At 37.9% G+C, this 26,340-nt stretch overlaps 2 protein-coding genes across 3 annotated transcripts in view; both read left to right on the top strand.

Moving 5' to 3' along the window:
* The first annotated feature begins 4,608 nt into the window (after window positions 1–4,608).
* Window positions 4,609–26,340, top strand: part of LOC140526954 (utrophin-like) — a 73,876-nt gene continuing 52,144 nt past the window's right edge. For both annotated transcript variants that reach the window (XM_072643570.1, XM_072643571.1), the window contains exons 1-4: window positions 4,609–5,606; window positions 13,449–13,621; window positions 23,469–23,616; window positions 24,777–24,955. In XM_072643570.1, coding sequence (XP_072499671.1) covers window positions 5,520–5,606; window positions 13,449–13,621; window positions 23,469–23,616; window positions 24,777–24,955 — 587 coding nt within the window. In that variant the 5' untranslated portion in view covers window positions 4,609–5,519. The remainder of the gene's footprint in view (window positions 5,607–13,448; window positions 13,622–23,468; window positions 23,617–24,776; window positions 24,956–26,340) is intronic.
* On the top strand, window positions 6,925–8,937 carry LOC140526956 (transcription initiation factor TFIID subunit 7-like). Its single transcript, XM_072643572.1, has one exon. The coding sequence runs from the start codon at window positions 7,148–7,150 to the stop codon at window positions 8,225–8,227; it is 1,080 nt and encodes a 359-aa protein (XP_072499673.1). The 5' UTR covers window positions 6,925–7,147; the 3' UTR covers window positions 8,228–8,937.

Here is a 26,340-nt window from a genome sequence, read left to right as displayed (position 1 = left end):
AAGGAAAGGAAAAGGGAAAGGAGGAGGTGGGGCAGTTTCTACTACTTACAGGTTGTTGTTTGTCCTTCTTTCTGGAGGAGGACTGCCACATCAGGACAATATACAAAATGGAGGCAAGAAGAGGGATGATGGAGCAAGGAGCCCTGGGAGTATGGGTAGGAGTTTTGGTGCTCCACCTTTGAACCCTCTAATTAGAGGAATTAGGAACAGGGTGGTGAGTTGTGATTTGAAGGACTTATCCTAGGAGATGATGTGGGACAGTGGAAACACTAATTCATTGTTGGTGGACCTGTGAGCTGATCCAACCACTCTGGAGAACAATTTGATATTGTGTTTAAAGGGCCATAAAATATGCATATCCTTTGTTTGACCCAGCAATACCCCTGCTGGGTCTGTATCCCAAAGAGATCTTAAAAAAGGGAAAAGGAATCTTTTACATCTTTTTACTATCTTTTACTCTCTTTTATATCTTTTACATAGCTCTGGAGAGGAGCTTGGGGTAACAGAGTGATAAAGACCTATACAAAAGGTTGCAGTAGGAGAAGTGATGAATGTACAGTGTAGTGGAGTGTATAACATACTGTTTGGTATTTAAAGATCTTTACAACCAGCCTTCCAAGTTTTCATGTCTTCTTACACTTTGCTCCTCTCTTTTGAAGTAAAGAAAGGTCTCTTTATATATTGTCAGAAAAATCAATCTGGGAGGGGGAGGAACCTCAGGGTTTCTGGCCAAAACAGATGCAGTTTTTTACATTCATTTTGAGTGGTCTTTCCGACCCCAGGGAAGACTTTGTGGGTGTGGGGAACAATTCTTGCATCATGAAGGACAGAGTGATATAAGTGTAGAAAATCTAATCTGTTAAACACTTTCCAGGTTACTGGGATGCCAGCTTCCCTTCTCCTCATTGCCCTTGTTTTGGTATCTTACTGGAAGGTAAGGGTATAATACCCTCTGTAGAAAGAGGGAGAGGAAAGGAAGGCAAGAACAAGGGAGGGGAAGGGAAGGAAAAGGAAAAAAGAAAAAGAGAAAGGAGAAGGAATGGAAGAGAAGAAAGGGGAGGGGGAAGCAAAGGAAAAGGCAAGGAAAAATGGGAATGAGAAGGGAAGGAAAGGAAAAGGGAAAGGAGGAGGAGGGCAGTTTGTACTACTGACAGGTTGTTGTTTGTCCTTTTTTCTGGAAGAGGACTGTCACATCAGGACAATATATAAAATGGAGGCAAGAAGAGGGATGGTGGAGCAGGAGCCCTGGGAGTATGGGTAGGAGTTTTGGTGCTCCACCTTTGAACCCTCTAATTAGAGGAATTAGGAACATGGTGGTGAGTTTTGATTTGATGGATTTATCCTAGGAGAGGATATGGCAGAGTTGACACACTAATTAATTATTGGTGGAGCTGTGAGCTGATCCAACCATTCTGGAGAACAATTTGGTACTATGTTCAACGGGCCACAGAAAAGTTCATACCCTTTGACCCAGAAATATACCCACTAGGTCTCTATCTCAAAGAGATCTTCAAAATGGGGAAAGAAATAGTATCTTTCCTTTTACATACCTCAGGTCAGGAACTTGGCTAAGAGGGTGATAAAGATCTATACAATAGGTGACAATAGAAGTGATCAATGTACAGTGTAGTAGAGTCTATAAAATATCAAATATTGTTTGGTATTCAAAGCCCTTCAGAGCCTGCCTTCCTATTTTTCATGTCTGCTTACACTTTACTCCTCTGTTTTGAAGTAAAGAAAGGTCTCTTTTCATACTGTCAAAAAAACAATCTAGGAGGGACAGAACTTCAGGGTTTCTGGTCAAAACACATGCCGTTTTTTACATTCATTCCAAGTGGTCTTTTGAATCCAAGGGAGGACTTGGTGGAGGCTTGGGTGGGGCCCAATTGTTACATCATCAAGGATAGAGTGATATAAGTGTAGAAAATCTAATCTGTTAAACACTTTCCAGGTTACTGGGATACCAGCTTCCCTTCTCCTCATTGCCCTTGTTTTGGTATCTTACTGGAAGGTAAGGGTAAAATACCCGGTATAGACAGAGGGAGAGGAAAGGAAGGCAAGAAAAAGGGAGGGGAAAGGAAAGAAAAGGAAAAAAGAAAAAGGGAAAGGAGAAGGAAAGGAGGAGAAGAAAGGGCAAGGGGAAGCAAAGGAAAAGGCAAGGATAAATGGGAAGAAGAGGGGAAGGAAAGGAAAAGGGAAAGGAGGAGGGGGGCAGTTTGTACTACTGAGAGGTTGTTGTTTGTCCTTCTTTCTGGAAGAGGACTGTCACATCAGGACAATATACAAAATGGAGGCCAGAAAGAGGGATGGTGGAGCAGGAGCCCTGGGAGTATGGGTAGGAGTTTTGGTACTTCACCTTTGAACCCTCTAATTAGAGGAATTAGGAACATGGGGGTGAGTTGTGATTTGATGGACTTATCCTAGGAGATGATGTGGGACAGTGGGCACACTAATTCATTGTTGGTGGAGCTGTGAGCTGATCCAACCATTCTGGGGAACAATTTGGTACTATGTTCAAAGGGCCACAGAAACGTGCATACCGTTTGACCCAGAAATATACCCACTAGGTATCTATCCCAAAGAGATCTTCAAAAAGGGGAAAGAAATAGTATCTTTCCTTTTACATACCTCAGGACAAGAACTTGGCTAAGAGGGTGATAAAGATTTATACAGTAGGTGACAATAGAAGTGATCAATGTACAGTGTAGTAGAGTCTATAAAATATCAAATATTGTTTGGTATTCAAAGCCCTTCAGAGCCTGCCTTCCTAGTTTTCATGTCTGCTTACACTTTATTCCTCTGTTTTGAAGTAAAGAAAGGTCTCTTTTTATACTGTCAAAAAAACAGTCTAGGAGGGACAGAACTTCAGGGTTTCTGGTCAAAACAAATGCCGTTTTTTGCATTCATTCCAAGTGGTCTTTTGAATCCAAGGGAGGACTTGGTGGAGGCTTGGGTGGGGCCCAATTGTTACATCATCAAGGATAGAGTGATATAAGTGGAGAAAATCTAATCTGTTCAACACTTTCCAAGTTACTGGGATACCAGCTTCCCTTCTCCTCATTGCCCTTGTTTTGGTATCTTACTGGAAGGTAAGGGTATAATACCCTGTATAGCCAGAGGGAGAGGAAAGTAAGGCAAGAAAAAGGGAGGGGAAGGGAAAGAAAAGGAAAAAAGAAAAAGGGAAAGGAGAAGGAAAGGAGGAGAAGAAAGGGCAAGGGGAAGCAAAGGAAAAGGCAAGGATAAATGGGAAGAAGAGGGGAAGGAAAGGAAAAGGGAAAGGAGGAGGGGGGCAGTTTGTACTACTGAGAGGTTGTTGTTTGTCCTTCTTTCTGGAAGAGGACTGTCACATCAGGACAATATACAAAATGGAGGCCAGAAAGAGGGATGGTGGAGCAGGAGCCCTGGGAGTATGGGTAGGAGTTTTGGTACTTCACCTTTGAACCCTCTAATTAGAGGTATTAGGAACATGGGGGTGAGTTGTGATTTGATGAACTTATCCTAGGAGATGATGTGGGACAGTGGGCACACTAATTCATTGTTGGTGGAGCTGTGAGCTGATCCAACCATTCTGGAGAACAGTTTAGGACTATGTTCAAAGGGCCACAAAAATGTGCATACCCTTTGATCCAGCAGTATACCTTACTGGGTCTCTATTCCAAAGAGATCTGAAAAATGGGGAAAGAAATAGTATCTTTCCTTTTGTGTAGCTCAGGACAGGAATTTCGGCTAACAGGGTGATAAAAATCCAAACAGTAGGTCATAATAGAAGTGATCAATGTCAAGTGTGGTAGAGTGTATAAAATATCAAATACTGTTTGGTATTCAAAGCCCTTCACACCCTGCCTTCCTAGTGTTCATGTCTTCTTACACTTTACCCCTCTATTCTGAAGTAAAGAAAGGTCTCTTGTTATATTGTCAAAAAATCAAATAGGAGGGGGCGGAACCTCAGGGTTTCTAGCCAAAACAGAGAGTTGTTTTTTTTAACATTCATTCTGAGTGGTCCTCTGGACAAAAGTGAGGACTAGCTGGGGGTGGGGGCTTGGGTGGGGCTCAGTGTTACATCATCAAGAATGGAATGTTGTGAGTGTAAAAAATCTAATCTGTTAAACACTTCCAGGTTTCTGTGATACCAGCTTCCTTTCTTTTGTTCTGAGTATCTTACTGCAAGGTAACGGTATAATAACCTCTAAGGACAGAGGGAGAGGAAAGGAAGGGAAGAAGAAGGAAGGGAGGGGAAGGCAAGGAAAGCAAAGAACAAAGAACAAACAGAAAAGAGACAGAAATGAGGATGAAAGGATGGAGGAGAGAAAAAAAGGAAAGGGAAAGGAAAAGAAAAGAATAAAGGGGAAAGGGAAAGGAAAAGGAAAAAAGGAAAGAGAAAGGAGAATAAATTTTTTTTTCTGTTTCTCTAATTTGTTTTTTAAAATCCCTTTTTAACTCTTCTAAGAGTTCTTTTTGGACCTAAGACCAAATTACATTCTTCTTTGAGTTTTACAAGGAGTCATTTTTACACTATTGTCTTCCTCCTAGTTTGTGCTTTGATCTTCCCTGTCACTGTAGTAACTTTCTATACTTAAGTCCTTTTCTGTTTTGCTTTGTTTTTTTTTTTTTTGGTGCCTTGCTGCTTTTATGTGAAATTTGAGCTCTGTTCCTGCACAGGTGAACTTTCCATTAACTGAAAAGCATATTTTTTAGAAGAAACACCAACCGAATAGTTTCTTCATCCTGATTATATTTGTGTGATGCTGACATCAAAGGAGGAGAGGTTGTTTGAGGGTAGAACTGTAACTAGAAAACTTCAAAATATAATTTTTACCATTCTCTATTTCCCTCTTATAGTAGTTCCTAAGGAAGTATATTTAAGAATTCAGGTTAAAACATACAAAAGCCCTTTATAATTTTGTGTAGTATTAGTGGAGGATTTGAAAAATGTTATAGCTTGTGATATAAATGAGAAATAAGGAAGAAAATTTCCTCTCCAAATGTACTTTGTTGATTGGTCATTATAATAATGTTTAGATTCTGTTTTATAGTGTATTTCAAGTCAATACTGAAATGAGATTGCTAGAAGTTTGCAGGAGTGCAGATTTTTAAATACTGTATTAGAGTATTTATATGTGCAGGTTTGCTTTACCAATAGAACTATTTCTCTAACATTTTGCTTTTGGTAAATATATTGTTTTAAAAATTCTTAATGTCTTTGGGAACGGTAGCACTTTGGTTTGATATAATGTAAGCTTCTTGAGAACATGGTTTGTTTTATTTTATTTTAAATTTTGTACATTTCCACAATGTCTACCATAGAGTAGTAACTTAGAAGTGCTTTTTTCGTTTGATTTCAGCTTACTATAATTTGCAGTGTGTTCCCTTTAGATGAGTATGTATTAACCATATTCCTTTTTTTTCTACAGGTGACCCCCATTGAGCAGAGTGTTACAGTTGATCATCCACATCTGTGTGGAAATAGATCCACTCCCCTCCCTAGAGATTATCTCGAAATTAACAAAGTCTTACTCTCCATGGCGCACCTAGAAGTGTTACTCAGTTTTACCAATCTCAGCAGTGGTTTCTCGGAACAGTTCTCTGCGCAGGAAGAGTCAGTAAAGGTAATTGTCAACGTTATATTTGAAGAGGAGCAGTCAAATGACATTTTGAGATAGCAATTTGTTTAAAGTAAACCATGTATTTTTTGACCTGCAGACAAGTGAAATGGCACCCAAAATTGGTGATATAACAATCCTGTCTCTTTCCTATCTTTTCTAGGTAAATATAATTATGCTTCTTAAAGTTTTGTAGGTAAAATTGATTATGTACAAAAACTTTGCAAAGCTTTGCAAAGTTAGGGACATGTTATGAAACTGTTACAATGTTTCAAGGTGTGTTGTGCGGCAGTCTCAAAAGAATTCACAGACTCCGACAATCTCCAACCCATGCCAAAGCATTTATTAAGGATTATACTCTCAACAAGTAGACTAGGCTCCTTAGAGGAACCAGCAGCTTCGCAAAGCAAGACAGGGCTTTTTATAGAGCAAAAGATGCAATTGTCATTACAGAATATATGAATATTAAAATATTGAATGAGGTTATTGATATGGACAGGGTTCCTAGCCTTGGTGGAACTAGTCATGCGGTTACCCAGAATGTATACAGAAAAGGACACTGGACAGTATTAATGGATAATATTGATATTATAACAAGCCTCTCTACATCGTAAGTTCATCTAAGAACAGCTCTTTGCTATTCCTGCGCAGCCCTCCACTGCTCAGCACCTTCTTGGTGGTGCTTTCTTAATGACTGACTATTGGGAGCCTGTCTGAGACTAGATGGATGTGTTAAGTGGCTGAGGTAATGGACACACTTGCTGCGCTAGTGAGAGAATTAAGCACATGGGGAAGCTGGGAGATTGGGGGTGGGTACAGTGGCTACATTCCATCATTCTCTCCTCAAAGAGCTGGATCCCAAATTCATTTGGGAAAAGGGATGAAAGTCTCAGTTTTCTGTAGCTTCTTCTGGATGCAAAGAGGAATAGAAGCTGTCCCTGCCTCAAAGCTCTCCCAGAGCTCTCCCAGAACCGAGCATAGGTCACACTTTGGGGATCATGGGTGGGTATGGGCTGGAATCTACTGTTCACCTAAGTGTAGGTGAGCAATGGCCTGTTGTCTGGAAAACACAAATCTGGCTCTTCAGTATGTAGGGCCCAATTATAAGGAGAAACCAAGACCCCCATTAGAATCATTTGCATTTGATATACAGGATTATCTGATTTTATTAGTTTCTCAAAAATGTGCACTTTGATTCCAGTTTTCTTTAAGAGGATCAGATGCTACTGATTATCCAACCCTTTACATAAAAATGCAAGTTACAACACTTGCAGGTAGAAGCTTTCCACCCCTGAGTTAAGGAATTGTAGAAATGGATATGCTTCAGGTGCAGGGGAGGGAGCGCGGTGTTTGCGTTCTTCGTGATTCCTGCTCGTTTGAGGTGAAGACACTTAAGGGAGGCCTAGCCAGGTTGTGACTTGCCTGGGTCTACCACAAAACAGCCTCCATTGTCTCCCAAGAAAATGCCAGAGGAGTGTTTTGGGACCTAAACCCAGAGCATAGGATTTTGAGTGATAGTCATTTATTGTGGAGTAAGACGAAAGGAAATGACTGTTACAAAACAGAAAATGAGCAAGAACAAAGAAGATGCTCCCCATGAGTTGGAAAGCCAATTCATATTACGTCTGCCTCCAGATTATGCTTCCACTGTGAGAAGGGCAATACAGTCTGGAAGTGTCAACCTGAAAGATAAATTGACCATTGAACTACATGCAGATGGACATCATGGAATTGTCCATGTGGACGATGCCCCATTAGCTGCTAAGGTAGTTGACCTGCCCTGCATTACTGAATCCTTGAAAACTATAGATAAAAAAACCTTTTATAAGACAGCAGATATCTGCCAGATGCTTGTGTGCAGTGTGGATGGGGATCTTTACCCGCCTCCAGAAGAACCAGTTGCCACCACTGATCCAAAAGCAAGCAAGAAAAAAGATAAGGACTGGGAGAGGAAATTCATCTGGAACCATGGTATCACTCTGCCTCTGAAGAATGTCAGAAAGAGGAGGTTCCGTAAGACAGCCAAGAAGAAGTACATTGAATCACCAGATGTGGAAAAAGAAGTAAAGAGGCTTCTCAGTACAGATGCAGAAGCTGTCAGTACCCGATGGGAGGTGATTGCAGAAGATGAAACAAAGGAAGTGGACAACCCAGTTTCCCTAGCAGGCCTAGAAATTTCATCTCCAGGAATGAGTCATAAGCAGGGCCATGGCTCCTCAGAACATGATGAGCTTCAGGAGATATTTAATGATATTAGCAGCAGTAGTGAAGAGGAAGATGAAAGAGATCCTCATGATGATGAAGATATAAACATCATTGACACTGAGGAAGACCTAGAGAGGCAACTACAAGACAAGCTTGATGAATCTGATGAACAGCGCCAAGAAAATGAGGAAACAAATCAGATGGTCATGGGAATTCAGAAGCAGACTGATATGATGAAAGGTAAACTCCAAGAAACTCAAGGAAGAGCAAAAAGACAGGAAGATCTTATCATCAAAGTAGAAAATCTGGCACTCAAGACCCATCTACAGGCTGTGCTGGTTGAGCTCAAACAGCAGGAAGAAAGAGAGAAACAACAGCTCAGTTCCTTGCAGGAACAGCTAGAATCACTCCTGGAGAAATAAGAGGTCCCTGCCTGCAAATTCACTGTTGTCCTCACATTGGTAAATGGCTCACATTCCATCCTTTGGGTTGAGGACAATATACATTGTTAATGTGGAAATTTGACTATTTTCATTTCACCGTTTTTCTGTTTCCTATTTTGACTTCATCCCATTTCTCTCTCTGTAACACTGTTTATTTTGCTAGAAACTTACACACTAATAAGTAGAAGGCGATAGGTGAGAGAAGACTGGTTGTAGAAGAGTTTTGGGATTAATAGACCAAATAGTTCATCCTCTAATTCCCACATTTATTTCAAGGTTTTCCTTCTCAAAATCAGAACTTAACTGTTACTTTGTGGTAAGAACCAATTCAACTATAAAAAGATTAGAGGACAGATGCTGTAAAGCTTGTTTTGTGTACATTTTAGTTTCTCAACTGTTCTAAATCTCTTATGTAGAGGAGCATGTTATATAGTGGTAGATAACTGTCACAGCAAATACAAGTGACAGACATTCGTGTCTGTAACAAAAGTTGTTTCCTACCAAGCATATGTCTCCATTTTTTTTTTTTACTTCATTAATGTTGATATTCAGTGGATTAATGAACAGTTATTTCTGTGATATGTTGTAGAATCTTATAAGATATAAGAAAGTGATAGACCATGTTTGGCAACTTTTAAGGCTGTATTTTGCATCTACCCTTCACAGCTGATAAAGATGGTATTCTGTTTTCTAGTGTTACATGTTACATTTTTGTTTAACTCTGACTCACCTTGGACTTACTATAAGAGTTCCAAGTTAATTCTTCATGCTGTGAAGTTTTTCCAACTACATTAAAGAGTGATTTGACTCCCTAAAAAAAAAAAAGAAAAGAAAAGAAATGAATATACTCATAAGAGGCTAACTTTTACTTCAATTATAATTAAAAAAAAAACTTTGGAGGATTACAAAATAGTACATATCAGTAACTTTTTCATAAGGAAACATGTTCATAATAAAGTTGAGTTTTCCATTAATGTAAAACAAAATATTGCAAAATATTCCATAGGTTACCTCACTTTAAGAAAATGGGTGACACTGAAATTCTCTTTTCCAAACCAAACTAAAGATGTTTCTGATTTAGTTTTAGTAATTAATAGAATGACAGCTAGGTTCCTCAATCAACTGGACCAGTACCCAGTTATTCTCACATCATTTTGAAACATTTTACAACCTTATGTTGTCTTTGAACTCTACTGAAATCTCATTCCTGAAACAGAAACAAAAGAGGTTCCTGACTTTAAGCTCACAATTCTTGCTTAGGCCACGGAATGACTGTAAATTTAGATCAAAATAGCAAGATCTCACATACTTACATTTGCTCATATACTTTACTGACTACTCGCTTAGTTTATAGAAATTTGCTATAAAAGGAAGAAGTAGGGACCTGATCATAGCACATATCACAAGATAAAATATCCTTAGCTCTGTTTGACTTTTGGTAGGAGTCACAGTTTATCAACCGTGCAGTAACAATTCCACTGTATAGCCAGACTCGGAAATCATCACGTTGGGAAACATTCCTTTTCAAAGGAACACAGTGGGGAAACTGAGCCAGGAGGATCCCAGGCTAGGCTGTGCCAAGGTTGTCCCAGAAGCAAACCTCCCCCTGTTGTCATTTGCAGTTGAGTATATCACATCGCCTCTGAGTAGCCTGTGGCATTTTTCTCAGATGGTGGAGTACTGATTTAATGCATACAACTATACCTAAATTCAAACTAAAAAAAAAAAAAATCAGTTATAGGCCCAAGAGCTTTTATCTTAAATGGCAAGTTTCATCAAACTCAGCTTAGGGCTAGATGGAATTATTTTTACTCTTAATGGAGCAATAAAAATGTTACCATAACTTTCATGCATAAGAAGTTTCCCTGAACATCTTTCACCTGTTTTTCTTTCCTTCTTGAATTTACATTTATCCTGGTGTAAAGACCAATCATTAGAAATCATTTCTATATAATAGTATACATGCATGTAATATACAGATAAATATATTTGTATATAATACATAAATTTGCACATTCTCAGCAAGCCAAGCTCATTGTTTAGGAACTCTGTAACCCAAACAAGCTCTTTTCCTGGGCTGATGAACTTGTCCACACAGGAAAATTTACAGAATAAGAGGAATTGACAAGAACCACAGAGAAGGGTCTGCCTGTTCACCCTATGGTAATTCTTCCTCTAGACTGAGGAAAATCCAATACTTTCTGGAACTAATACAATAGTTTACCAATTTGAAACAATATTATGTATTTGAAACTTGAAACAAACCCATTACTGATTAGGTGACTTCAGGCTTACTGAATACAATTCCAAAATACCTAACACGGAAAATTGGGCATCTCATCACCATTGGCATTGTATAGCGGTGCCATCCAATGAAGAAGCTAATAATCCTAGTTAGTACTTATAGTGTCTCCCTCTCCCAGGCATTGTGTTACCTTCTTTACACTCATGTGAATTGTTTTCATGTCCTGTAAGCCAAATTTGTTCCAACTTTGCAGGATACTTGCCTAGTGGGGAGTCCTATGGGTTTGGGTTGGGTAGGGGGAAGGCACTGAATGCAAAGAAATCCTTTTTGTAGCCACCATTCACTTGATCATGTGGTGTCCCTCAGAGAGGGATAAAAGCCAGCTCAGAGCTGACTGTAAAGTTCCTCAAAGAGCTTCCTGTGTCTACAGGGAAATTGCCCATGCACACTGGGGCCCCAAGTGTCTTGTCAAGACTTCCTAGGTATTTGAGGGACCCCAGCCAAGAGAGAGGAAAGGAAAAGACTTACCTTTGATTGAAAAGTATCAGAATCAGACTCTCCTCTCCATGCTGGGTGTCAAAAACATTGTGGTGTTACAAGGCATGTTGTAAGTTTGTTTTGAAAGACTTCACAGACTCAGACCATCTCCAGCCCAAGCAAAGGCTTATTGAGGATTATGCTCTCAACAAACAGGCTAGGCTCCATAGAGGAACCAGCAGGTTAACAAAGCAAGATAGAGATTTTTATGGAGCAAAAGGTGCAACTCATCTTTACAGAATATACGAAGAGTAAATTATCAGAGGGCTGAATTGATATCGGTAGGGTTCCTAGCCTTGGTGGAAATATGTTTATCCAGAATGCATACAGAAAAGGGGTAAAGGGGATATTAATGTACACTAATGATATTATAATAACCCTCTCTACATCCTAAGTTCACCTGAGGCCAGTTCTTTGCTGTTACTGTGCATGTATCCACTTAGGTTATGATTTAGTGGTAAAAGATTCTGCTCAGCATCCTCTTGGTGCTACTTTCTTGATGGCTGCCTATTGTGATCCTATTTAATATTAGGTGGATGTGGTATGTAGTTGAGGTAAGGGACACACCTGCTGTTCTAGTGAGGTAGTGACGCATATGAAGAAGTTGGGATATTGATGCTGGGAGCAGAGGCTAGAGTCCATCAAAACTATTTCTCTGATAAATGCATTTAGGACACCTTAAGATCTGTAAAACATTTTACATGTATCATCTAATTGGGTCACTGCAATAGCATTGTGAGGTATCCTATCCCCATTTTATAGTTGAGGAAACGGAAGCTATGAGAGATGAAGGTCAGATAGCTACTCTGGAGTATTCATAGCTATAATGACAGCAAGGTATTTATTTATTAAACACTTGTTATGTATTGGGCACTGCATTAAGGGCTGGGGAGACATAAAAATAAATGGGGCAGTTCATGCCCTCAAGCAGCTTAAAGAATAATTAATAAGAGAAGACAACATAGAAAGGGTAAGAGAAAAAATTATATGTATGTTGGGTGAGGGACATGTCTCGAAACTGAGATGTCTTCAAAATGGTATGGCGTCCTTGCACTGGGGAGATTCAAGCCAAACCTTTGCCCATCAGAGCTGGCTTTTCAGGGGATGTAATCCAAGTTTCTTTTGGAGGGATTACCGATAATAGTGGTCATAGTACAAACTGCATGGTGAAGAAATAACTGGGGAATGTATTTATGATAAAAGTAGAAACTAGAGTGAAACGTATTAGATTTTATAGCGTTAGCATTCAGTAGCACATCATATGGAGAACTATAATTTCAAAGCAAGATCATCACAGGGTGTTTTAGTCATGGAGTTCCAGGCTTGGAAGGAAACTTGAGAGTGTATTTAACTAGGCAGAGGCAGAGCCAGATCTGGAATCCATGTCTCCCATTTTTGAATCTAGTCTTTCCTGAAATGTGGCATACTAGAGATGATTACATTACTATTTACACCAATTATAAGTCTTTCTATTACAAAAATTCCTTAATCTAATTTTCTAAATTCATTGTATCAAGTTGCTGAGTAGAGATTGCATATATGAACCATGCCACTGATGAAGCAAGATAGCATATTAACTTTTGCCTCAGTCAATTTTATATGTGTGTACATATAGCATATATCTAGCGTATATGAACATATATCTTAATTCCTTTGATTATTTACCAAGAATTGACCATTTACTCTATTTCCTTTCCTTGTGATTTTGTTATGTTTTTTATTTTATTCAGTTTTAAATTGGTATGTGCTACGCTTCTCTCCTACTCCCATGAATGGTAATGTCATCTATGCTTTAAAGACCAACATTGATGATTTCATATGGCTGAATATATAAAAGCATAATTCTATATGCTGAGTAACTCATTTGGTTCCTTCCTCATGCCCCCCTCCCCCTTTTTGTCCATTCTTTTTATGCTTTGTATGTATTATGACCTTCTTTCAGAATGACTTTCAATGGGGGCCTTAAGGTTAATGACCACAGCTGCTACTATTTCTTTTAGTATCTGTACTATTTTTATGGGAGTGGGAGGAGGGAAGGGAAGAATTATGACTTTATAACTCTGAGTGAGGAAACTGACTCCACAGTGCAAATTAATACCAGCCTTGTAACTTAAAGTTTAATAAGTCTCCATGATAAAAAGTCTATATGATGTCTACGTGTAAAGGGAGAGCTATTGTAATATTCTATAATAGCCAGCGCTGCTACCGTACTTTCAAACCTGCTGTGCACTTTATGCACAGCATTTTGATATTCCAGCAGTCCTGTGAAGTAGCTACTGCAGCTATGATTCCAGTCTCATCGTTGAGGAGACTGAGGTTTGAGAGGTGAAATGACTCTCCCAAGGACATACAGCTAATATAATCATTGTTAGAGATAGTATCCAAACCCAAGTCTCTATTGACATTTTTTTTTTATAGCAAATCAATTCTCTCCTGGACAAAGTCGAGGAGCAGATTACAGCTCTTCGTAGGAAGGAGCCCAGAATTATACTGGATGTTTCCCATCTAGGAGCCATTCTGATTGAGAAAAGACTGAACCACTTGAATGAAAAGTGGAACAGTCTGAAAACAACCTACTATGATCATAAAAGGTAAGTCTGTTTTAGCTTATATTTACTATTAAGGATTTAAAAAAAAAAATATGAGGCTCAGCAGTCTTGAAAAGGAGTAAAAACACATACCCCCTCCCACATTAGTCAAATGATTAAATTTCTTGCCTTATTCCTAAATCTGCCTTATAGAAAATCTGAGTATCTACAACTGCTATTATCATTGTGTTTGTGTATGTATTCAATTTTTATGACCAATAGTTTTGGAAAGATCATCATAAAACCAATATAGTAACAAATTAAGGATAATACAAATTAATATTTCATATCAAATTAATGGATGAGTGATAGTTTTTTCTAAATTTTATTTTCTAAGTTTTAAAAATTTCTGTGTATGTTTTTGAAGGAAATGGGATTGACTGTGTAAGAAACTCCTTTGTATGGAGATTCTCTGTTCCAGTAGAGTTTTGCATCTGTTTTATAATTTATAATCTTAGAGAAGTTTCTGGGGTACTATCAGTTGAAGTGACTTTTCTGTGGATACATTGCTGATACGTAGGAGAGAATCTTGGACCTGGGTCTTTCTGACTTTAAATTCATCTATATCCACTATACTATGGCTGCCTATCATTGATGTCTGTATTACAGCTTGGTGCTCATCGCATTTCATAGTAACTTCATAATAATAATATTCCTAGAGGTTTTTATAGATGGTACTGTGGATAGCATGGTGGACCTTGAGTCAGGAAGACCTGAGTTCAAATCTACTCTCAAACATTTGGTAGGTATGTAATGCTAGGCAAGTCTCTTAACCTTTGTCTACCTCAGTTTCTTCACTTGTAAAGTGAGGATAATAATGGTCTCAACCTTCTAGGCTTGTTGTGGAGATACATTACTATTGGTAAGTCATTTTGCAAACCTTGAAGAGCTATGTGAATATTAGATGTTACACACACACACACACACACACACACACACACACACACACACCCTATCTGTGAATGGAGTAAAAATGTAAAAAAATCACAGCCTAACGCTATATTTCTTAATGTGTTTTTTTTAATCTGATCTTTGGCCCCCCCCAAAAAAAAGGATGACATACCATGAACAGCAAACTTCTTTTGTAATTGGAAAACTTTTTTGAAGCCAATGCTTTTAACTTTCTCTGTACCAAACTGAAGCTGGTGTGAAAGATAGCTGCTTTGATTTTTCTTTACTATCACATATTCTAATGGGAATGATTACATTGTGAGAGAGTACAGTGATGTGCAGCAGATGGCAGGAAAAGGAAAGCAAGAGGCAAAATAATTTATATGTCAAACAATTTCAGATACTTGCTAATCAACACATGACAGGAGAAAGAAATACAACTTTGGAAACAACACTTCTATACATAAGACATCATGAGATTACAAAAGTCTTTTTTTCTGAGTAATAATTAGTTTTTGGTCAGTCATTCATTGAAGCATTTTTAATGTGCTTACTGTGTTCCAGCCACTGTGCTAAGGGCTGGACAAGCAAAAAATGGCAAAAAAGCTGTCCTTGCCCTTAAGTAGCTCCTAGTCTAATGGGGTTAGCAGCATGGAAAGGAATATAAGATAAATACAGAATGAATGGAAGGTAATCTAAGAGAGTAGGCAGCTAGATGGCACAGTGGATAGAGTGGTGGGCCTGGAATTAGGAGGACCTGATTTCAAATCCAATCTCAGACCCTTACTAGATGTGGGACACTGGGCAAGTCGCATACCCCAATTTTCCTCAGTTTCCTTGTCTGTAAAATGAACTGGAGAAGGAAATGATGAACTGCTCCAATATCTTTGGCAAGAAAAACCCTAACGGGGGTGGTCATGGAGAGTTGGACATGACGGAAATGACTCAGCAGCAGTGACAGTTCTAAGAGGGTAAGATATTAGCTGCTAAGGGGATTGTGAAAGGCTTCCTGTAGAATGTAGGATTTGATTTAATTCTTGAAGGAAGCCAGGGAAACTCAGGTGTGAAGGAACAGTGGCAGAGCATTTCAGTCATGAAGGGGAGCCACTGCAGAGATATGGATGTGAGAGATGGAGTATCATATTCCAGGAACTACAAGAAAGGTGTATGCTAGATTATTGCAATAGCCTGCTGGTAGGTTTTGGCTTGGTGCAGGTCTCCCCCAAGTCCTTTCCATCCTCCATTAAGCCACTTAAAGTGATTTTCCTAAAGCTCAGATCTGATTACATCCATCTCCCTGCTCAATGAATTCTGACGACTTCCTATACAAAATGCTTTGTTTGGCATTCAAAGTCTTTCATGTCCTAACCCACATGTCTACCTTTCCAGTCTTAGGTTACCTTACTCCCTGACACATACTCTTTGATACTGTGCCACTGGCCGTCTGGCTGTTGCACAAACAAGACAATCCAGTTCTCAGCTCTAGCATTCTGTGGCTGTCTCCCATCCCTCAAACTCTCTTCTTCTTCCACTCTGATTACTGACCTCCCTGAGTCCCCACTTCTATGGGAAGTCTTCCCTAAAAAAGCCCTTGTAATTCCAATGCCTTCTCTCTGTTAATTATTTTCTACTTATCCTGTATATATCTTGCTTTGCGTATAGTTGTTTGCATGTTGTCTTCCACCTTTAGTTTATAAACTCCTTGAGGGCAGGGACTATATTTTGCCTCTTTTTGTGTCCCCAGAATTTAATGTCATGCCTAGCACCTAGGAGGCACTTAATGAATGCTTGTTGATTGATGGTAGCTTTGGAGAGAGGCTAGGATTAGCTACATAGATTTGGGGATCACCTGTTTCTCGTATCGACTTTTATAATCTTTCCCCTTTTAGTGATTTAGATCATCTAATGGGATGATTGTATAATATTATTATAGTCAGCCTTAATTGTACAAATCATTACTTAAGCACTTCCTATTTCAAAACTAATAATCCATATCTATGTAGGAGGAGAGGAAGATTCTAGAGTAAGAAGACCTAGATTTTAACCCTGCTTCTTAAAGCTTCCCTGTGTAACCATGGGTAAATCAATTATATCTCTGGGTTTCTGTTTTCCTATCTATGAAAAAAATTGGGTGAGATTACAGCCTATGAGAAGGTGAAGTAAAGTCTGAACTGGGAGGATTATTCCTAAAGATTTTGAGTCATAGTGGATAGAAGACCTGAGTTCAGACATAGTCTCAGACACTTAGGAGTTTGTGACCCTGAGCAAGTGACTTAACCCCGTTTGCCTCATTTTCCCCATCTATAAAGTATGCTGGAGAAGAAAAAGGCAAACCACTCTAGTACCTTTTTCAAGAAAACTCAACTGGTGACACAAAGAGTCAGACATGATTGAAAGGACTGAGCAAGAACAAAAATAGCATCTTATTTCCCCAAAAATCTTATTTAGGGATCTTGTTAGAATTTCCTGTGAACATAGTCACATTATTTTGTATGAGCTGTGTGCTAGTTCAAAACCATCTGTTTATACCTAAGTTCAGTCTATAGTAAATCTCTTTAGAATGTCAGATACCACTGATAAGGACTTTGAGAAGGCTTGAAAAGTCTCAGGCCTCTTGAGTTTTTGAAGCTCATTACCTTTTTTTTTTCAATTAACAAGCATTCATTTTTTCTCCAGCAAATTGAAAAACAAGAGAAAAAAATAAAAATTCTCACAATTGCATAAAGTCATGCAAAATAACAATTTCTGTCTGAAGAATTTATGCAAGATGTTTGCCCATACAGTTGCATGTTAAAATCCAGGAAATTGGCTTCCTTTTTCTTCCTCTTGTACTTTTCACCCTTTGTCAACTGATAATGTTGATTTCTTCTGATTGCTAATGGATCCCATTTGGGAGGTTTCTGTAGTATCCCAGGGACCATGTGCTATCTGTATCATGTCATCAATATGCAAGAGTATTGGTCGAACCTAACGGTTTTGTTTTGTTTTTTTTAAACTTTTCAGATTTTGCATTGTACCCCTTCCATGACAGTTGGAAAATAGCTTCACACTGATGCATGTCTCTGTTTTATGTCTTGTTTTTGATATATGATACTCAAAGTATTCTTCAACCAAATTATCTTTATAGTTGAATCTGTCCATGGATTTTTGAATCATCTTTACATTTCCATGGGAGTCAAGATTCTTCCATGGTCAAGGCAATTGCTGTTTTAGAATTTTTTTTAAAAAACCATGTCAGGATCTTGTATTTTCTCTATTTTTCAGTCAGTTCTTACAGAAGATTTCAGCTGTCATAAAAATTGCCTACATTATTGATGGCAAACCCAAGTAGAAATGGGGACCACTAAAGTGGACATAAGGGCACTTATGGACCACATTTTGACCTTCCAAGTTATAGTAATGTTTCTTGTTTGATTTTTATTAATTTGAAAAAATAGTTCCAAGTTATGTTTTAATCTGGTTTGGTTTGCATTCTGCGGTATTGTTGGTTGCCTGCAGCACCTCTGATCTACGTGATCCTTGCCTGTCCCTCTTTTTATGAAGTATTTCCTTGATATGTCCAAAAATTTTTTATAGAAGATAAAATCAGTCTGTGAATTGGTACTTGTTCTCCTTTTTCTGGGTCATTTCCTCTCTTGTCAATAGTACTATTGGTAATTGTTTCCACTCCTTTGAAATCTTCACTTCTTTTTGATACATTGAAAAATAGATTCCTGGCTTGCCTTTAAAATTCTCCATGAAAGGACATCATCTATGTGTATTTGTTAATTCCTATTCTCAGTAAAGATACATCTTATATAGATAAATAGGGGGGAAAAGAAGAATACCATAAAAGAGACATTCTGATTTTCATAATGTTAACATTACATTTTAACATAATTGTAATTTTTAACATGAGCTTTGTGCGTCTTTCTGGGCAAATCTAATTATTGAGGGAAAAAAAACTTTAATATGGTAATATCATAGTTTACTTTTTAGCATACAAAAAAGGTTAAAATACTTTGCCCTATAGTTGAACAGGATGACTCCTTTACTTGTTAAATCTGAGCTCCATTCTGTCTCCCCCTTAAGTTACCTTCCCACAGTTTGAAGCTTGAAGTGTAGACTCAAGCTGCTTGGCCCCTCTGTGCTCTTACTGATAACTTACAAATGTGTACTATATATCTCTTACCTTAAAGCTTCCTCTTCGGCTTTCCTTTTCAACTTATTTATCCCCAAAGCCTTCTACTACTGTTTCTACCTTCCTTCTATTGAACAAGAAGAGGTGATTGTTCCTTTCTCAAGGCAAATTGTCCTGAATGCGTAAGTAATTCCATTGTGTCCCATCTTCTCCAACACTGCCTCCCTTCTCATCTTTACTCTCTGCTTTTCCTTCAAGGCCCTCCCTTTGCTTGTACTGGCTGCTTACCAACATTCATGTATTTCCCTCATCCTCTGAAGATCCTTACTTTATCCATCTATCCCTTTTAGCTATTGTCCCATTTCTTTCTTCCCTTTTATGTCGATCCTTCTTGATATATTGTCCATGTTAGCTGCCCCCACTTTCTTCTCTCTCTCTTCTTAACTCTTTGCAGTCTGAATCCTGACCTTGTCATTTAGCTCCCTCCAGAGTTCCTATTTCTTATCGCCAAATTGGATTACCTTTCCTCAGTCTGTATCCTTTTTGACCCCCTCACTGGGGCTTTGATCCTCTCACTGTCTTGTCCTTGATACCCACTTCTCTGTATGCTGTTGTTTTCTAGTTTTCCTCCCTTTTTTATCACTCTCATTCAGTCTCATTTGTGAGATCTTCATTTAGCTGATACCCTTAGCTGTGGTAGGTGTCCCACAGGTCTCTGCCCTGGACCTCCTTCTATTATCTTTCTGCATTGCTTCACTTGATGATCTCATCAGCTCCTGTATATTCAGTGATCATATCTATACGTATTTTTCTCCACTCTCATCTTCAGCTGCTTATTGAATATCTGGAACTAAATGTTTCATAGAGATCTTATAATCAACATGTGTAAAACTCAACTCCTTATCTTCTCCCCCACCTTTCTCACCACCATCTACTCATTCCCTGATGCTTGAAGTGTAGGATCTCTCCTTAACCCCTCACTTTCTCCTTCCCTCCTCCCGTCATAATTTGTCTCTTGCCAAGGCCTATTGATTTGACCTATGTGATATCTATGGTAAATGCCCCCTTCTCTCCTAACATTTCCCTTGCTCTGTTGCAAACCCTTACCTCATTGCAATACCCTTCCAGTTGTTCTCCCAGCCACAAATATTCCTCTCCTCCAGTCTATCATGCACTCATTTGATAGAATCAGTCTTCCTTAATGACAGGTCTGATCAGGTCACCACCTCCCTTCTCATCAAATTCAATGGCTCTTTATTACTTCTGAGGTCAAATATAAAAACCTCTGTTAGTCATTCAAACCTTTCATAATCTCTCACTTTTCCAGTCTTCTTATGTTTTATATTCCCCTTCCACCATGTACCTGTGATCCTGTGACATTGACCTCTTTGATGCTCTTGAACAAGAAATTGGTGTTCAACTAGGAGCTTTTCACAGGCTCTTCCCCATGCTTGAAATTTGCTCCTTTTTCCTTTCAGCCTCCTGACTTCTGCTTTCTGTTAGGTCCCCGGTAAAACCCTCTCCTCCCCAGGGTTCCTTTCCTGATTCCTCTTCATTCTAATGACTCCACTCTCTTGATTATCTTCAATTTAACTAACTTGCCTGTCTTTTTTTTTGTACAGAGTTGTTTGCATGTTTTCTCCCATGTGTTACAGTAGGATTTCTTGATTTCTAGGACTGTGTTTTGTCTTTTTTGTATCCAAAACACTTAATGTAGCATCTGGCACATAGTAGGCACATAATTCAGGTGTACTAATTTACTGAAATAATTAGGCAAAAGGTCTTTGCCCAAATTTACCTCTCCATGGCTTGTTGAGACTTAAATTAGAAGGAACTGCAGTTTGCAATTTTCTTTTCTTTCCGATGGAAAAGGAAGAAAACCCAAATCCTTTCCCATGACAGCAAGAACACAAAGATATTGTCAGTTGCTTCCTCTAAAAGTGCTACCTTGAGTTCCTGGTCAGTAGTTTCACAGTACTGCCGAAATTTGAGATTGGCTCCTCTCAGGGAGAGGGAAAAAGGGTTTTTCTCAGAATCTTTTTTAGAGGGAAGTGTTCGTATTTTATATTGCTTGGTATAATCATCTTTTGAGACTGTTGCGTGGGGAATAGAGGCCTTGTCTTGAATGTGGTTGCAACAAGGCTTGGGCTTCATGTCTGCATAATACCAATTGTGAAACAAGTTATAGCCTTATGGAATATTTCAATTACAGAACACCTCAATGTTTCAGATCACTTTCTAATCTTGCAAAACAGTCATCTTCGTGGTTAGAATTTCTTTACTGAGAATACTTTACACCAAGGAAACCAGAAGTTTATGCCAAACAATTAAACAGACAAATCCACTCTCCCCACCCTCCAACTAATAATACAATTTTTCAATAAAAATATAATTTTTTACTTAAAAATAGAAGAAACTTATAGAATCATCATATCATCACCTTCGTTAGAGACTTTGCCACTTACCAGCTGTGTGATCGTTGAGATCATTGAACAACTGACATCAACTCTCTGAGTCTCATTGTCATCCTATGTGTTGAGGGTTGTACTAAATGACCTCCAATGTGCCATCTTTGTCTCCAGTCTGTAATCTCATTTGTACTTTCTTCTTGTTTACGAAGTAATTGAAAGATTTTGCAGTTCACAGATTTTACAAATTTTATAAGGAGTTGAATTTAATAGGATGAATTAAGCAAGTCAGTATACAGGATAGGGAGTACTGGTACATGTGAATCCAGAAAATAGGGATTTTAGTGGACTTTGAGCTTCTTTCTAGTTAGCATTATGGTTAGACAGGCAAAAAAAAAAATCTTAGGTGATTTTTGACCACATTTTTGGAAGCAGAGCATTGCATATGAAGGGAAGCTTTGCTCCTTTTACCTTGGTCAGGCCACATTCTTTATATTATGTTCATTTCTGGCTGTTCACTCCAGCTGTGTAGCATTTCTAGAGGATACTGAATAAAGAGGAAAGCAGTGCCCTATGAGAAATTGGTTGAAGCACATGATGTTTAGCCTACAGTAAGGAGAAATTTAGGGAGTACATGTTTGGATTCGAAAATTCAGAGTTAACAAATGAAATGCATTTTCTTTTTCTGCTTTTGTATCTTTACATAGAAGTAGAACCAGTGGGCAGAAGTTATAGGGAGACACATTAAGGAAATACTTTCTCAGAACTGAACTATCCAAAACTAAAATTTGATTTTATTAACGGGATCGTTCAGACAGAGGTTGACTTGACATATTTGAGATTATTCAGGTATACATTGGACAAGATTGCTTCAGAAAACCCTTCTAAAATTAAGATTCCTGAATTCTTCTTTCATCTAGGAAAACTTTTTAAAATTGATCACAGAAAACGGTCTTAGGTATTCTTTTTTTCATGCATCCCACCAATTAACGATTTTTCCTTGCCATTTAATTTGAATTTTAGTAGACTGTTAATGCTTTATTAATTATTTGTAGGTTTCCCAGCTTCATATTTTTATTTGCAAACTTGTTTGCACAATTATGGACACTGGATTCCAGATTCACAGATGTAGACCTAGGAGGGAATCTTCCAGACCATCTGATCCAGGTGTCCTGCAGGCTCAGCCCCTCCTTAACCCCCCCATTTGATTGTTGAGGAAAATGAGTCTTATGAAGTTAACGTAACTTGTTTAAGGTCACACACATAGGAATGTCAGTTACTTGATTACAGCCCACATCTTGGGATTCCAGAGATAGGATTGTTTTCTTCCCCTTGTGCCTTACTTCTTCACAGTAGTCCAGTTGTCCAGAGTTCAGTAATTTAGACATGTTTTCCTTGATGATTGTGATGGTACAGATGCCCTCAATTCCAATTGGTTCTTAACTAATTCTGTATATTGTAGTCATTTAATAGTGGCTATTATAGTCTTATCTCCTCTGGGCTACCTGGTGACATTTTGCATATGTTAGAAACCTTTTATTGAGGAGGATCATTTCCACATCTTTTGGCGTTGGTGATGGGATGTTGTCATAGGATAGGTTAATAATGTGCTAGTTAACTACCTCAATAAAACTTTATAATCCTAGTCCATTAAAGCTTTTTGCCATTGTGTGTCTATATCTAGGGCTCTTTGAATATGCAAAGGACTAGCATTTTTATTCATTTCTCTTTTATATTACACGGCAATTAAAGCTAAATATGCCTTTCTCTGTGTAATGACCTAAATAACATTCCTATTCTTGCTATGTTACAAACCTTAACAGATTCATGATCATAATTAGAACGTTTTTGGTATGGGAACAATTGACATTTGTATAGAGTGTAGAATTTGGGTATTTGAGAATTGTAATCATGCCAGATACCAAACAAAACTGTTCGATTGTAAGAAAAATGTTTTAAAAGACTCAGTTGATAACTTCAGGGTGAATAAATGTTGGTTTCACCAGGAAAGGGCTCAGAAAGAGAAATCACTGTATGTCTACTATTGCTTTCAGATGGGCCAATTAACATTGTCATATATATTGGCAAATGTTTCCACAGGGTAGCCATTACCTATGCTTGCACTTTGTTTCATGAACCAGTTTCCCCACCATTTTAGCTCCTGGTAGAATTTTTTGCAAAAATAAATGAAGAAATAAAATGAGGGAGAGAACATGGTGTTAGGGTCCATGGGAGGTATTTCCCTGTGATGTTTTGCTTGCTAACATAGATTAAGCTTTGTTCTTGTTTACTTTTGTAACTAAGTTATTTGATTTTTCAAAATGAATCTAATATTACACAGTTTTAAGGGTTAATAAAATCATTGGTTCTCATAAAAAGCGATCCCATTTCCAAAATCACTTACCAGTTTTTAAAATTTATTCCCTAAAAGTTTTTTTGATAAAAGTGTGAAAGATTGGAGACACTTCCAAAGTAACCTCAGTGAATTCAACCAGTGGCTGACGGAAGCTGAAAAGTTACTGACTCATGCCAATACTGAAGATGGTCTCGATCTAGAGAAAGCGAAGCAATATCAGCAGGTAGGGATTGTTTTGTCAGAACAGGATTTGCTGTTCAGATAACTTCCCTTGCGTTTAGTGGCTTTTTATGAAATACCTTAAGATTGAGGTTTTAAAAGCATGGAAGTTGTTCTTGTCTTTTTGTCAGTGACAATTTAAACTTGGAATGTGTTTAAGCTTTTTTATAGAGAGGTGTGATGGGGGAACGAATAGCATTTGAATAAAGGTTTTCTCCGCAGACTGAAATGTGGGAGCTTTTATGGTAGCTACAAGAGTCATTTTTATTTAATATATTTGTGTTTACCAAATTAATTTTCGGTAAATTTTTCCCTGTGAAATTCTTTGATAGATGGAAACATTTAAGGGCATCAGTTGTAAATTCATTAACATTTTCACTCAATATTATAAAAGAAGGTATTCTTGATTTATAGCCTTCTTATTTAAAAAGGAATACCAGCAAAATCATTCTTGAGGCAATTTTTCATAATAATGGTAACAAATTAAATTGTAATTCAGACTCTTGGTAAAAGTAAAACTTAATTTCTTAAAAGTTGTGCACATGCTTTTAATTCGAAAGGCAGTGATTACTTCACCTGCATTTTTGTTTAGTTATAAACATTTATGTTCCCTCCTCATCCTGCCTACTTCTCTCTCTTCCCTTAAGAATTTTTGTTTGAATAAGAAATTTGAACCTGGAATTAAATGAAAAACCCCCCCAGCACTTTCCTTTGTCTTTGCATTGTGATATTTATAGTTCATTGATACTATGTTATCAGTTTGATCAGAAAGTAATTCATAAAAAAGTCTCAGGGAAAACAGACATGGTTGGAGAAATAGAAGGAAGCCTTTTATTTTTAAGCTGAATGTGATTGAGTCTCCCATGTGATCATTTTTAAATGCTTCCTTTTGTAATGGAAAGTTTTCCTTGAATCTTATTTTCTTTTTAGTTAATAAAATGAAAACAATCTGAATTATCTCTAAAAGTATATTTATTCTTTCATTTGAAATTCCCTTGACTTGCTCTAAAAGAGCTAACTCATGAGGATATGTTTTCTGTGTTTATCTTCCCATTTATTGGTTTCTGCATGTAATATTAATGCCATAATACCTATGTGTGTTGAGAGTTTCAAAACCGTTTGATCTAACATTAGAATTTATCTTGGCTTTTTCATCTGTGGCAGAAACTGGAAGAGGAAGTTAACATCCACAAGTGTATGTTTTCACCACTGATTCAAACTGGGAGCAACATCATCCCCAAACTCTCCAACCCAACCGAAGCATGCCTCCTGGATGAAAAGATGGCAGAACTCTGTGATCGCTGGGATGCAGTTTCAAGCCAAGTGTATGATAGAAAACTTAGGTATCTCAGCCATAACTGTGCAGGCTCTTCAAAATTGCATTCTATGGAAAATCCTTTAGAAAACAAGATGAAGGAGTTTGATTTTCTTATCCTCCATTGGTAGAAAATTTTCTGACACTTACTTTCTGTGTATCTGCATTTTCCCTCAGTGTCATGATAAGTTCATTTTTGCTTTTGAATTTTTTTTTACCTTAATGAACATCAATCCTCCCTTTCATCTGTACTTGCTAAAGGTAGATTGTTTAAGGAAGTCTAGCCATTCCCAGTGTCTAATTTTTATTATGCAAGTGCCATAAATGTGACACTTCCCCCAAAATATGTGAAGTTGAAAATACTAATTTTACAAATGTGATATTCTGTAATTGATTGAGAGATGAGATCCATGTTCAATTTCTTGTGAAGTTTGTTAGGAATTACAGGAACATCTCTTCAGACTGGGCAGACCCTTAAGAGATCATCTAGTTCAGAGTCTTCATTTTGTAGATGATAAAACTAAGACTGAGATTCCTCAAATCCAAGGTTCCCTTTCCCTTTCTCTGTCTCCCTCCCTCCCTCCCTCCCCCCCCGTCTCTCTCTCTCTCTCTCTCTCCCTCTCTCTCTCCCTCTCTCTCTCACACACACACACACTTGTGCATACATGCATGTTATTTTCTTTAGAGGGTCTAGAATTGTTTGCAAGCAGCAAGGTGTGTCATAAGGAGAGTTAGGTCGTCTCCAGACATCTCTTACTTTTATAAAATAACTTAATTCAGCTTTCATTCTATGGCAAAAGTTCTTAAGAAAGATTTTCTCTTTCAAATCTTGCTGGAGTCAGAAAAATGGGGGGGAATCACAAATTCTTTGGAGACATAGATGGTGGTGAGGGGGCTGTGCCTAAATTTCTAGCACTTGTCTTGAAAACCAATGCCAACTTTCCAGCTGAAAAACCCTCCTCATTGGCCTAGAGTACATAGGAGCAAGTCCACTGGAAATTATCCTTATACGTATTCTCTTTTAAGGTTTAATTTTTAATTAAGCTGTAGAATTTTAACTGGCAAAAGACTTTTTTGTTCAAATTCTTCCTTGTCCAAGACATGTAGCATAATAATATCGATCTTTCAGACAGTGGAAGCTTTAAAACAAGAGTCCCAATTTGAAAATCTGAGAGATGTGCATGCTTATCCATTTTAACTGTGTAGATGAAATATCAATTAATGAAACTGACTTTCATGTGCTGAGATATTTCATAATAAGTTCATCAGGATCAACTAATTAATGAGTAGTTGTCCATTTCAGTCAAATAAGTATTTTTTTAAGTTCCCTATTTACTATATATCATATAGTCTGCCAGAAGCTGGAATTAGAAAGATAAATATCAGGGGAAAACATCCTATGAAAACGTAAGT

Source organism: Notamacropus eugenii, chromosome 2 (genome assembly GCF_028372415.1).
Source record: "Notamacropus eugenii isolate mMacEug1 chromosome 2, mMacEug1.pri_v2, whole genome shotgun sequence".
Lineage (NCBI taxonomy): Eukaryota > Metazoa > Chordata > Mammalia > Diprotodontia > Macropodidae > Notamacropus > Notamacropus eugenii.
This window is presented reverse-complemented; position numbering and strand designations above follow the sequence as displayed.

Bases quoted from the DNA above. Each gene is read 5' to 3' on its own strand.
- LOC140526956 (XM_072643572.1), top strand. From the start codon at position 7,148: ATGACTGTTACAAAACAGAAAATGAGCAAGAACAAAGAAGATGCTCCC.